Here is a 14,179-nt window from a genome sequence, read left to right on the forward strand (position 1 = left end):
CTCCCGGTAGAAGTTCAACCCCTGGAAATTTAGACGAGGAAAGTGTTATGTCTAAAAGTACGTCGACGACAAAGTTGAACAAGAATGGAGAAAGTGGGCAGTTCTGACGAACACCACTTGAGGTAATCAATTCTGATGACAGTTCGCCATACGCTCTCACTCGACCAGTTGTGTTCGAGTAGAGAGCCTTTACAAGGTTAATGTACTTCTTTGGTACTCCTTTCAGTGACAAACACTGCCATAGAACCTCACGATCAATAGAGTCGAATGCCGCCTTAAGGTCGAGAAATACTACGATTGTGGGGCGTCTGAACATGTGTCTGTGTTCTAGAACCTGACGTAGTGTGAATATGTGGTCTATAGAACCACGTCCAGGTCGAAAACCAGCCTGATTTTCTCTAGTCTGTTCTTCACGAGCTTTAGTTATGCGTCGAAGTATTACTGAAGTTAATATTTTAGACACTATATTAGTCAAACTGATTCCTCTGTGATTGTCACAAGAGGACTTTTGTCCTTTCTTATAGACTGGCACAATCAGTGATTGAGATCAGTCAGATGGGATTACTTCCAGTTCCCAAATTCTACCTAAGACCTCGGTTAATCTCACTGCTAATACTGGACCACCATCCTTAAAAATCTCAGGAGTAAACCTGTCAGGGCCTGCTGCTCTCCCTCGCTTCAGATTTCCTATAGCTTTATCATCCTCGTAAAGAGTCAGAGGGTGTAAATTAACTTGCCATTCAGGTTGACTAGAGATCGTGGGAAACCGAAGTGTGGCTGAAGGCCAGTTGAACTGATCCCTAAAAGTGTTCTGCCCATCGATCCTATTGAAGATGGCACAGGTATTCAGTGTTTGACAGTGCTTTTACCAGTAACACCTTCTAATATAACTCGTACCCACCAAAAGAAATCAAAAGACAGAATCGAGAAGATCAGAAGTTGTATTTGACGATTGCCAATATATCGGAATTGTCTGATCTAGTCTGGCTAGCGATTGCAGTAGATGTTGAGCACGGCGTTCCCACACGTGATCTGGTGCGGATGAATGACCGAGCGCCTTCAGCTAGGTGAGTCCACTAAAACTAATCTGGTCAGCATCCAATATGGAAAACTTACAGAGCTATTTATTTTGGGGATTTATTTACCGCTACACTATCTCCCGGATTGTGAATGTATAATATGTCCATCTTTTTCTGAGATTGTTTCGCTAACAGTTGAGCTCTTAATACCGATTTTCTCAACAAGCCTGAACAGTTGTCTGCTGTTACCTATTGCCGCTGCCTTTTCCATCTCTCTTGCTTTCGCTACCCACCACTGTTCACGATCATTGCGTAGACTTCTTGTCAGCTTGCGCTTAAGCTCCGCTAAGTTATGAACAATTGAGTTATACAACTTCCACTTATTGCTTGTTACCTCTTTCCTTTTAATCTATAGACCCTGGTGACCATCAATGCTTTTTATTGGTAACGTTTGTATAATGTAGCATCGGTTTTGACAATAGCATTTGCGTTTTTGGTAATAAGTACATTTATTAATAATAGGTAAATGACATAAACATCCCAGTTACAAGCTGATATCTTCTACAAATTGTAATTTGAATATATATTTCTATCTAAGGATATTCTCTTTGCAAGTTACTTCCCTATGTGTGAGTGGTTGTTATGTGATTTTCCCAATTCAGTAGCCGAGTGTCAGAAGCTATCATCACACCTTTACTTGATGACCGATAATGAGACAAATCCTATGTTGTTCTTTTCTAACTACTGGCTAAACTTAAGTAGTAAACAAGCTACAAGTGTTTTTTTCGGACAACCATGAGAGGGGTTGTTTGATGACTACAAATCATTTCTTTATCCTATTGAGGTCAAGGGTATACTGTCTTTTAATTGACTAGATGGTCGATTTGAGACAAATATAACGAAGTTTGTCTACATATTTGTCTGTGTCAAAGTAATTTCAAACTAGTTCCAACTACTACCCCTCGTGATTAAGGAGTCTTCCAATGAACTGGTATCTACTAAAATTGAGTTTCATTGAGATCATGAGGTGGTCTAAGTTAGGCCTTGAAGCACTGGATGGTAGTTTCATCCTAGTATGGGACTCAGAACTGCGCATCCACAGTCATGTACTCAAGGGTCGAGGCCAAGACTCTCGGTCGCGCACGCAAACATTTAACCTCTAGATCACTAAGTTGACATCCGACGGTGTTGGGCGTTCGCGTTTGAGATCGAAAGTTTTGGGTCGGATTCCTACTTACGTGATCGTGAATGTACATTGCTATGAAGTTGCATACTAAGATGAAATAGCCGAAATAATTACTTAAAATTTTGAAATCAGTATTTTGTATAAAAAAACCCCACTAATTTATCAAACAATAGTTCCTCACACCTAATAACGCTGACGATTCCTTTGATTAGCTCCCAGAAGTTTCATTGTGTTCCATTTTTTTCTTAAAAACCTAAATTGAATGCTCGCTAAACAAACAAAAACATAAAAAATAATTTATGCTTAAAAATAAAAATAAATACGGAAAAAACACACAAAAATGTATATTCTAGTCACTAAGGTCAATAACACTGTGTATAATTCTGATAAAAGGGGTTTAAACTAAGAAGGAAAAAAATAAAAGAAAGTTACATTTATTGTTTTAACCTTCAGAATTTTAATTAATTCAAAGTTGTTGAAGTTTTTTATGATTTTCTTCTCTGTTTTTTTTTGTTTCTTGACAACATGATTAGTTTTCAAAAGAAAAAAATTTAAAAAATTCATTTGCAATGCAAAAATTTTCAAATATAAATTTTTTTTTTCAGATCAACTAAGTGATTTTTTTTCGTTCTGATTTTGAAAAAAAAGTATCAGAGTTGTAGTTTTTTTTGTTGTTGTTGTGGTGGTGGTGGTTGTGGTAAATTTCAAAAACTGCACTGACAAAAACATATCCTGCAGCTAAACTGATTGTCCTGTCCAAAACGACATGTTCTTTGACACAATCAAAGGTCGACAGGTATCCCTTTCATGTTACCACCAACTGTGTATACAAGTTTACATGTATCTGCCAAAGCAGTTACATTGGTAGAACAGAAAGGAGAGCCTACGTCCGATTCAAAGAACATATTCTGAAGAGTTTGAGATCAAACGGACTAAAAGCCTTCAGCAGCTCTATCGCAAGACATCTCCTTGACACAGGACACGAAGTCGATATAATGAAGTCCTTCAAGGTGATAAACAAACAATCAAATTCAAACCTTTTGAAATTCGCGGAAGCAATAGCAATCAAACGTTTAAAACCAGATCTATGTATACAAAAAGAAACAGTAATAAATCTTTCCTTGCCCTGGTAACATTCACCCCAGCCCCTTTTATTTTTATTGATTTTTATTACGTCATTTCAACTCTTTCTGAATTTTATAATTACATCATTCATAACTGACCAATTTCAATTCATATCTCTCTTTATTAACATTAATCTATTTTCAGTCACTTCATTACATAATCGTCTAATGTGTTTTAATTCCATGATTTCTAATCACCATTTCAATTTTCTGGAACCTTCCCTCCCAAACTCTATATATTCGAAACAAAATTTTATGACCCCATTAACTCTAACGAAATCTTTACCACATTATGTTACATATATTCATCCTTCATCGCCCTCTGTTGTATAAGTATGTCAATATCTATAATAACTTTGAATTTCAAATATTTTAGGTTGTAAGCAGTTGATGAGAACCTAACGAAATAAAATGAATTCATATTATTCTGCACCAATCTTTGTTCTTGCTCTCTTTAAAATTGTAATAAGTTAGATCTTGTTTATAACTTTAAATAACATTTTATTGTATAAACGATGTATATAAATAGTGGTTTTTCTTTTCTTATTACATTTTATATTATGACTGTTTGTGATTTGGTATGAAATATATTGATAATAGTTTAGAAAAATAAAACGTTTCATTTTGTTTTAATTTACATGCACATGGGATTTTTGCTTTTTCATTTTTTTGATTTATTTTCTCTTTTTCTTGTTAAATTCTTTATTAAATAAGAAAGATTAGTTCAGTGAAGAGTTCTCTTTTCGGCGAATTCATTTTCAAAGCTGTACAATCGCAAATATATATACTTTTTTTTACAGGGTGATAATAATACTGATAATAAACTTCTGTTATACATGGTGACAGTGAGGTTAAATAAACAACGGTATTAGAAAAAAAAATTTTTTTTAAACAAGGAAAGTTTAATAATCGTTTGATTGTTAATGGCTTAAGTATTCATCAAAAGATAGATAGGGAAATTATCATTGGGAAAGGATGGCTCAGCATGATAAAATGAAATGTTGAAACAGAGATGAAATGTAATCGGAATGATCGTGGAGGCAACGGCTCAATAAGAAGTTCTATAATCGAACACCTTGTGAACACAGGTCATTCAATCAAGATAGACTATGAGTTCAAAGTCATCTACAAGGTAAGTAGAAGTCTTCCTAAGACAATTAGACTGTGTCTTCTTTGCATCGCCGAAACATTAGCCATACATCTGGAAAATCCAGAATTGTGTGCAAAAGAGACTGGTAAAACCTCATCTTCTACCATGGTCTTAATGTCTTATAATTTTTTTCTCTTTTTCATCCTCTTCTTCCTTTATAGCCATCTGCTTCACCTTCCATCTTCCCTTTAAATCTTCTACTCCCAACTGGTTTGTTTTTATTTCCACGATCATTCCGATTACATTTCATCTCTGTTATTTTATCATGCTGAGCCATCCTTACCCGATGAATACTTAAGCCATTAACAATCAAACGATTACTAAACTTTCCTTGATTTGTAAAAAACTTTGAATACCTTTTTTTATTTAACCTCACTGTCACCATGTATAACAGAAATTTATTATCAGTATTATTATCATCCTGTAAAAATAAGCATGTATATTTGCGACTGTACAGCTTTGAAAATGAATTCGCCGAAAAGAGAACTCTTCACTGAACTAACCTTTCTTATTTAACGTCTTAATGGGTGTATTTCGTTTATTAAAAAATTCCTTATTATTTACTGCTGCTTTTATTTTCAAAGTCGTTTGTAGATTAGATATATTGAAGCGTTGAGTAGTGATTTCACATTTCATAAGGACTATAAAATCTCCTACAAATTTTGTTCTGATTTTAAGAACAGTTTAAAAGTTGTTTTTTTTGCCTATTGTTAGATCATAGTACAAATTATATCATAATTGGTGTAGAATATAATGAGACTGTTATTAAAAACTAAGGTTCACTAATGTTCATGAATAATGTATCTTATTCCTTACTCGATGATGTTTTACAGACTTGCTACTCAACATGCCCATTTTAATTAAGAGAGTAAAAAGAGCCCTGTAAAATAGAAGGACCATTGGTTAACATCTACATTTAATTAATTGTTGTCTTGGTTTGATACCATTCATTCTGAAGAAGTATGTAGCTTACTACAAATATAGTATATAAGTATGAGTTATGGTATATTACAGTAGTATGTAAATCCAATAAGTTCTACCCTGAATAGTGATTCTGTTACATATGACGATTTGAAACAAAATGTTTTTCTACGGAAACGTTTCTTCTAAAGAAATTCAGTATTTATCTATGTACATATATATAACAAACAATGGTAATGTTTTTAATTTCATGTATGTATGAGTTGTTTGAATAAATGTCTAGCAATAAACATCTGAACTAAGGTCATGGAAACTTTATTTTACAAGCTTTAGAATACATTAATCTAATCTTCAAAATACTCCACATCTGTAGCAATAAATATACCCGATCTTTATCTACATTACTCTAAATATCCATGAGAAACTATGGGATTCTTCAAAAATCAAGTTTTCCAAACAACTTTATTTTTCGTGTATTATCGTCTCTATTCTTTCTCAATGCAGCCATAAATGAGTATTTCAACTGTCCGGAACAAAAAAAGATTGCAGTCTCTAGAAAAGAGAGTGGACTTGTAAATGATCCCTTCTGTGGGAGAGAACAAACCAACTTTCAGCTGAAGAAGAAATTAGGAAAAGACGATGGAAATGGATAGGACATACATTACGCAAATCGTCAAACTGCATCACGAGGCAAGCCCTAACGTGGAATCCTGAAGGGAAGCGAAAAAGAGGAAGGCCAAAGAACACATTGCGTCGGATAATAGAAGCAGATATGAAAACGATGATTTACAACTGGACGGAGCTAGAAAGGATTGCCCAGGACAGGGTTGGATGGCGAATGCTGGTGAGCGGCCTATGCTCCTTCACGAGGAGTAACAGGCGTAAGTAAGTAAGTAAGTAAGTAAGTAAGTAAGTAAGTTGTAAATGATCTAATTAGGGTCCAGAAATATACCACTAATCAATCCAGACATTACCATTTGTCATTTATTAGTTGATTAAAGACAGGATACCACAATCAGACCGGATTTTCTCTTAAATACAATTCAGTTGGTCTTTTGTTTCGTTATATTCATAACTAACAATCGTAGTAGCTGTGTTTGTTTATTTATTGAAAAGACCATGCACAGAAAAATAGGTTGTCAAATTTAGATGTGCATAGTTGAGAGGGGACAAAGATTTTAGAACTTTTGTTCTGTTTCAAGATTATATTTGATTCTAGTTTAAACCTCTGATATTATCCCAGTGAAATATGTTTGTGAAACTCCTAATTACTAAAACAACGTTTTGTCCTCAAAGTAATACAATTACAAACTATCAAAGTTGGAGGTGAGGGACAAGATTTTTTAGCTTGGTTGGATTTTATTGACCTTGTTGTGCTCTGTGAGCGTGATGGAATCTTTGGCTGGAATTCAGAATAATATTGTTAGTTTCTGCAATTTAAGGTAATCACTGATAATATTCAGAATAACAACGAAAAGTTCACTGATATCAACACCAACAAACGTTAGTAAATTAAATTTAGAAAATGTAGATAAAAAACGTGAAATTCACGCTACAGTAAGTCTTTAACACAATATAGAAGATGTAATCACAAATAATTAATGAGAAATTTGACAAGATTGAAAGTTATGTAATTTCACTAAATTGATGGAATTTCCAAGTTCTGATACTTGTTCAATAAATTAACACCATAACGTTAATCAAAGATAGGTTACGCAATCGAAACCAATACACAGCTTCAGAACAAACATAAAGTTAATTAACTAAGATCAAGGACATCATGACAATAGTATCTAGAGAGAAAAAAAAATCGAATTTATTTATTATTTGTTAGATGTATATTATCCTGAAAACCTGCTTTATTTATTCATTTATTTGAACACCTAAATATTAGTACAAGAGGGCACCAAATACATATGCGCCACACTTTTGTGTGAGGGCTGTGATACTGCCTGGGTGCCCAAACCGAAGCAGGTGGTTTTCTTAGGGGGTCACTCCCCGAGCCTTCGACCTAAAGGTCTGATCCACAAGGCAGTGGAGCATCGTAAGGAGATGCAGTTCCATGGAAGCCGGTGACCAACGATTGGTTAATACGCCATTTGTTCCTTCAGGATCCTGGAGCCCATGTGCACCATTGATTTGGGATCCGGTTAAAGCGTCGGACATTCGCTTTTCGTCCTCTCAATTTCGTAAACAACAGTAATGCCACGAGAAGGCAGTGAGTAGGACTTCCCTGGCAGAGACTATATACGCGTGGCCATGTGAGAGCATTTCGAGAGGGAGAGGGGACTCTCCCCACTCTCGGCCATACCAGGGCATTTGGGGGCTGAAAATCTGCTACTAAATTTGTTACATGTTTTAAATTAAATTAATAGAAATTAAGTTGACTTTTCAGACATATTTTGTGCGTCATTTTTTCTAATCGAATTTCTGAATCAAATAATTTTCAAAAGAACAATTTGTTAATGGATTGACCTTGATTAATATAAGAAATCGAATGGGGAGAATTTGTAAATTGAATCGGTTTGAACTAATATCCTACATGTATATAATTATCTATTCGTATATTTGAAGCATATAAACACTTTAAATGTTTTAACTAAAATTTATTATCTTCGTTTCAAGAAGCTAAAATGTTTTATTTAATTCTTAATATTTTATAAACCAACTCTGTAAAGAGTGCCAACAACAATGAAACTTGATTTCAGGGCATTCAAACATGTAACAGTAAGTAAAAGGTATCATGAAATCGATTCGCTTAATATGGTAGTCACATTGTAATTTATTAGTTAGAATTATAAGATCACTAAAGATTAAAGAACATGACAGTAATTATGACTCGCCGATAACTTATTTCTACAAGGTGTTATTCATAACTTAAGTAGAATGATGGTAACACATTAATCTATTATAGTTGATAGAATATGTTTGAGTTTCTTTCCAAGATTAACATTTCCTTAAGAAATGCATATAGAAACCTTTCAATTCCAGGGCTTTCTACAACTCTCTTCAATCGCATAATATTTCTTCAATTAACAATATTTAATGTACAAAATAGTATGATCAATACATGTAAACCATCATTTTTCTCTATAAGCATAGACTTTTAAGAAACTCTTATTCAGTTAAAAATGTTTACATTATATATTCTACGTTTTACATGGACGGTAGATTTCTGACTCCTGGTTATTTTTATCAATTATTCAGTCAATATTCTTAATAATTATTCTGAAAATTCACTTGATCTATTTATTAACTAATATATAAAGGTTTATAAGCAAAGATGGATGGTGGATAGCAGTGGAATCCAGGACATGCATTTCGTTCTATTTGGAACTCGTCACCTGGATGTACCTGCATCTCAGAGTTGATGTTCACTTTGCAACTCGGACACAGTACTGCAAGCTTCAAACTCCATCGCGTTATCCATTTAGCTAATGAGTCCTGATAGCCACCTGCTTATGTAATGAGTCTCAGAGTGAACATCAACTCTCTGAGATGCAGATACATCCAGATAACTTGTACCAAATAGGACGAAACGCGCGTTCGGGAAGATCAAGAAAGGAAGAGCGGGAACACAATGCAATTTGTATATATATATATATATCAAACATTAAGTACTCTCATATAGGCTGCACTGCGTAAATACTAATAATCCTTGATTCTATATTGTATAGGTTTACATTTTTGATTAATCCCAACACTAAGAACCAATCAATATCAAGGACTACAAAACAAGCTGTGAGCTATATGTGGAGAAATTCAACTACTTCACTTCTATCTGAAGTTTATGCTGATGATATCATTCAAAAGAACAATAAAAGCTCCAAGACCAAACCCTTCAACTCAGAGAATAAAACTTCATCACCGTTTTCATTTTGTTAGTTTTCTTTCACTGATATTCACAAATGGTAAAAAAACAAACTATCTTCATATATTAAATGATTATTTAAAGTACAAATAAGTAAACTTCATCTTTCATTTTATATTATCGAGTAAAAAAAACGTTTTGTTTTGCTTGTTAAAATAGGGACTAATAACAACTATGAATTAGCATATTATTTAGTTACTTAGTTAGTTATTCAATGAAAATATTATTTGTCTGATAATATTCAGAAAAAAAGTTGTTTCAATCACATAAGAAAAAGCCGAATATGTAGCTGATAAGCTTTTAGTGTTTTTCTCATTTATTTATTTATATTATTACTGATATTTATGTTAAGGATTACACTTCATCTACTATTGTAGTGAACAACAACACCAGTGGGGACAACTGGATGTACCTTGCAAACCAATGCAGAGTTACTTGGTAAAATAGAACAACACTATAATAAAACGTTAATTTGCAAAATATTAATCCATTATATCAAACCGGACTGTTCCTGTTGCAAATATCAGTCCATTGTCTCACATTTCATTGTTCATGCGTTTTCTTACAAATTGCATTGTGTTCCCGCTCTTCCTTTCTTGATCTTCCCCCATCTTCTGCTGCCAGATATTACGTTTTAACTCACGTCATATACTACTTATATCAATATAAGTAGCACGCAGTACACTATTACTTCATATTCATTTATATACAAGCAGTCAATACTTTTAATTCCAGTGGATTGTGAATGTTTTGACGGTTTTCATAGAGGTACATAAATACACTCAGAGGGAATTCTCACTCACAAACAGCATAACAAGGAAATGCTTGAAATTGAATTTCTTTTCTATGTAAAACTATTTATTTTTCAATTATATAAGTAGCTTAACTAATCTCATTCAGTCAATTATTTGAAAATTTTTCATTATATTGGGGTCTATAATAAAAAAACTGAGGGAACATGGAAGTTAAACAAATATTTACACAGATAAAATGTGTCAGTGAACAAGATATAAGTGTCTAAATAACTGAATTTCGGATGATTAGGAGGCTGCTACACTACTCTTTCATTATTTTGTCCAGAATGCAGTCAGTGAAGTTGAAAACAGTGATAAGAAACAAGCGGTGCTATATATATATATATCTTTTCTAGATCCTGGGGTTTTACTTAGTCGAATTATTTCTGCATCGAAACTTAGTTCTGTAACCCCATTTGAAACATTATAGAAACTTTCTGTCAACTCTTCTGGTACTTGAGAAATGCTCTGGTACGGCAGACGATGGGAAGAGTCCTCTCTGCCTCTTAAAACACTGTCACGTGAATACGCTTATACAGCTACTGACAGGGCAGTCCTACTCACTACCTTCTCGCGGTGAGGGTGTTGTTTACGAAATTGAAAGGACTTAAAGAGAATGTCCTACGTTCTAACAAGTTTGGTGAACATGGAGTGTCCACCTTGGAGAGTTGGAAAATCCTGATTCCAAACTAATGGCGGATATGGGTTCCACGATCTTGAGGGAACAGATGGCATATGAACCTATTGTTGGTCACCGGCTACGGTGGGACAGCATCTTCTGACATTGTTCCACTGCCTCATCAATTAGACCTTCAGGTCAAAGGCTCCGGGTGTGCCCCTCTAAGAGAACCATCTGCTTCGGTTTGGTCGCCCGGGCAGTATCACATTTCTCGCCCAAATAAAAAAACTACTACAGGCCTCATTGTTATTGTGTGATGCATATGTGTTCAGATAAATTTAAAAGAAACTTGAGAAATAAAACTCACTGGTTCTTTAAGTTGACCAGTTGAGACTTAGTAACTACCGTAATGTATTCTCTTAACATATATTTGTAGTTACAGTTTAAGAATTATAGTGAACCGATAAACAACCATTCACACTAGATTACTGATAAACCAGTGTATATATTCCAACATATAGATTACTTTAAAAAAATAATAATAAAAACTCCAATTTTGTTTAGCTTATCTATTTCATTTATTTTTTGAAAAACAAAACAAAACAAATTTACGTCCTTACAAAAAGTGTCTAGGCTACAAATTTTTGTCTCCCTGTCTCTATCTATCTCTTTCTCTCTCTCTCTCTCTCTTTACACATCGATCATTATTTTTTTTGGTTACTCATATACATACACAAATTTACAACATAACATTATAGATTGAACATAAAAATAAAGATGCAAAATAGAAGACATATCTATCTCCATAAAACCCTTTGTAAACATACCTAATATATTGAGAAATGTTTACAATTCTACAATTCATAAACACAATAAACTAAATATATATGCTGTTTGTTATATCATTTTTGTAAACAGATTCCCATAAAGAAACACAAAATAAGTAAACATCTATCATATACTATATACATATAATAGAACTATTCATTCATTCATTCATTTATTATTGCTATCAAACTATTGTCATGAATATGCTTAGTGATAAAATATATGAAGATAGTCTGTTAATTGAAGGTAACAATATTCCCATAAGAAAATATAAAACAAGAAAGAACTCATTGTTAAAACAATGTTTCTCTAGATGTTTTATTCTACAGACGTTACGTAGTCATATTCATCTTATTTATAATACAATTCAATGGAGAAAATATTTAATTAAATTAATTTATTTCATTAGTTTCTATGTCATTATTTGTATTTTATTTATTATTTATATGTATAGTTTATTTTATTTTACAATCTTAGCTGATTATCCTAAATTAACTGGATTACATAATCAATTAAAATTGAATCCAGGTTTATCTATAATACCAAATTCAAATCGTTTAACAAGTCTTATACATTTTTATACATCAAATCCTGTATCCTATTCATCTATGATAGATGAAATGACTGGATTTTTATCTTATTATCAATATCATATTATTGGTGGTATGTTTGAATCATGTGAAATTAATCCAAAATTATTAAATATGAGACGTCCATGTCGTTTTAATTTAGATTCAAGTGGTCCATGTAATTTAAAAAATGGTTATGGTTATTATGAAGGTAAACCATGTTTTATTATTAAATTAAATCGAATTTATGGTTGGTTACCAATACCATTAAATAATTATACTAATATTTTACTTAAATGTGAAGGTTTAACTAAACTTGATTCAGATTATTTAGGTAAAATATGTTATTATGATAGTGATTCATTAAAACAATATCATTCATTAAATAATGATATAGATTGGTGTTATAAAAATTATGGTATTTATGATTCAATGTTTTATCCTTATTTAAATCAAGCTGGTTATCAATCACCATTAGTATTTGTACATTTTCTTAATCCTAAACGTCATGTTATTATATGGATAAAGTGTTATGCATTAGCTAAAAATATTCATGTTAATATTCATTCAAATGAAGGTTCTATTGTATTTCAAATACTTGTTGATTAATTTCTAATACAAAATACAATTTCATTCATTCATTCATTCATTTATGTTTGTTTCTTTGTTTAAATGTAATTCGATATTCATTGTCATATTGAAAAAAAGTAGACAAACAAATAAACAACAAACGATTAAATTTTGTAAAACCAGCTAATTATTATTTAAAAAAACTCAAACATTCTTATGAAAACAAGATTGGTTCCAATAGAGAATGAAACCTGCAATTCATGTAATTGAAAACATTTCATACCGTTTTTTGTGTGCTTCCGTTTTCACAATTTGTTTTTATTGTTGTTCTTGTTGTTGTTGCTATCGTTATTGTTATATTTAACAAAATGTCTGAATGTAATTATTATTATTATTATTAAGTGTAATATATTGGATATTACATGTATTTTTTAAAATAACTATTTATTCTATTCATTAAAAATTCAGTAGTTCATTTAAAAAAACGATATTTTTGATTTATTTTTTTGTTTTTGTTTTGCACATTTAAACAAATGGTTATGTTCAATGTACAATGTATGTGTTTTTTTTTCATTCCGTAGGAGTAATATATATATATATATCATTTGATTTTAAACAAAAAAAAACAGTATCATGAATGAAAGAATTAAATAATTTACATAATTTTTATTTTATATTGAATTATTATTAGAAAAAAATGAGTAATTTTTTCTTTGTTTGCTTGTTTGTCATTGTTTCATTTGAAAATTATGAATATTGGTGAATAGGGAAGCAACATCTAAAGATGTCATCTAGTTCCCATTTAAGTTCATATCTTCCATTTTCGAAATAAAATCAAAGACATCTTTCACGCTTCTGTTGACGACTAATTTGTATAAGGGATTTAAAATTCGAACTAAACACTTTGCAGTTTCATGATAAGGTGAATTATACATATCTAGAACTGGGCGAAGAGGTAGACCTGTCTTGTGAACTTTAGGTAAACCATATAGGAATATATATCATATACTATATTATTACTATCAAACTATTGTAATGAACATATGAATATGGGAATATTTCAAATTATGAATATACAATTCCTACTGGATGATTTTCTTTCTTTATATTCAAATCTTCGATTGTTTGATTAATCTCTGGTAGTCATTTTGCTACTCTACTGTTATGTAATGTAAATTTATAATAATCATATTGTTCATACTTAGTAATTTGATTAAATGATAACAAAAGTATTTGTTATTGATAATATGGAGACTAGCAGATAGTTGATTTGGAATATATTATAATCCGACTTGAATCTTATAATCTATATCTTTCATACACTTTTAAAATGAAATGTATCACTACTCATGTTGATAAATATCTCTATCTTAAATTATATACAACAATTCAGTAGTATAATCAATATTTTACTAATCTTCTGGCTTAATTAAGTTAATCATCAATGTACTCATTGTTAATAAGTTGTGCTTCTTATAAGGCTACGATTAGTTTGTATTTATCGATGTACAGATATAGTGTTTTCATT

The 14,179-nt window shown here is 31.9% G+C and overlaps 1 protein-coding gene across 2 annotated transcripts; it reads left to right on the plus strand.

Moving 5' to 3' along the window:
- Positions 1–7,979: 7,979 nt before the first annotated feature.
- On the plus strand, positions 7,980–13,349 carry ATP1B4_2 (ATPase, Na K transporting, beta; the record flags this gene model as incomplete). 2 transcript variants are annotated; one of them, XM_051213052.1, is made up of 3 exons in its annotated part: positions 7,980–8,127; positions 9,078–9,280; positions 11,990–13,349. In XM_051213052.1, the coding sequence occupies 2 exons, from the start codon at positions 9,151–9,153 to the stop codon at positions 12,688–12,690; spliced, it is 831 nt and encodes a 276-aa protein (XP_051068990.1). In that variant the 3' UTR covers positions 12,691–13,349. The 2 variants fall into 2 exon arrangements, with proteins under 2 accessions (XP_051068990.1, XP_012794677.1); XM_012939223.2 differs by lacking the exons at positions 7,980–8,127; positions 9,078–9,280 and having other exon boundaries at positions 11,710–13,349.
- Positions 13,350–14,179: the final 830 nt, after the last annotated feature.

Source organism: Schistosoma haematobium, chromosome 3 (genome assembly GCF_000699445.3).
Source record: "Schistosoma haematobium chromosome 3, whole genome shotgun sequence".
Taxonomy (NCBI): Eukaryota; Metazoa; Platyhelminthes; class Trematoda; order Strigeidida; family Schistosomatidae; genus Schistosoma; species Schistosoma haematobium.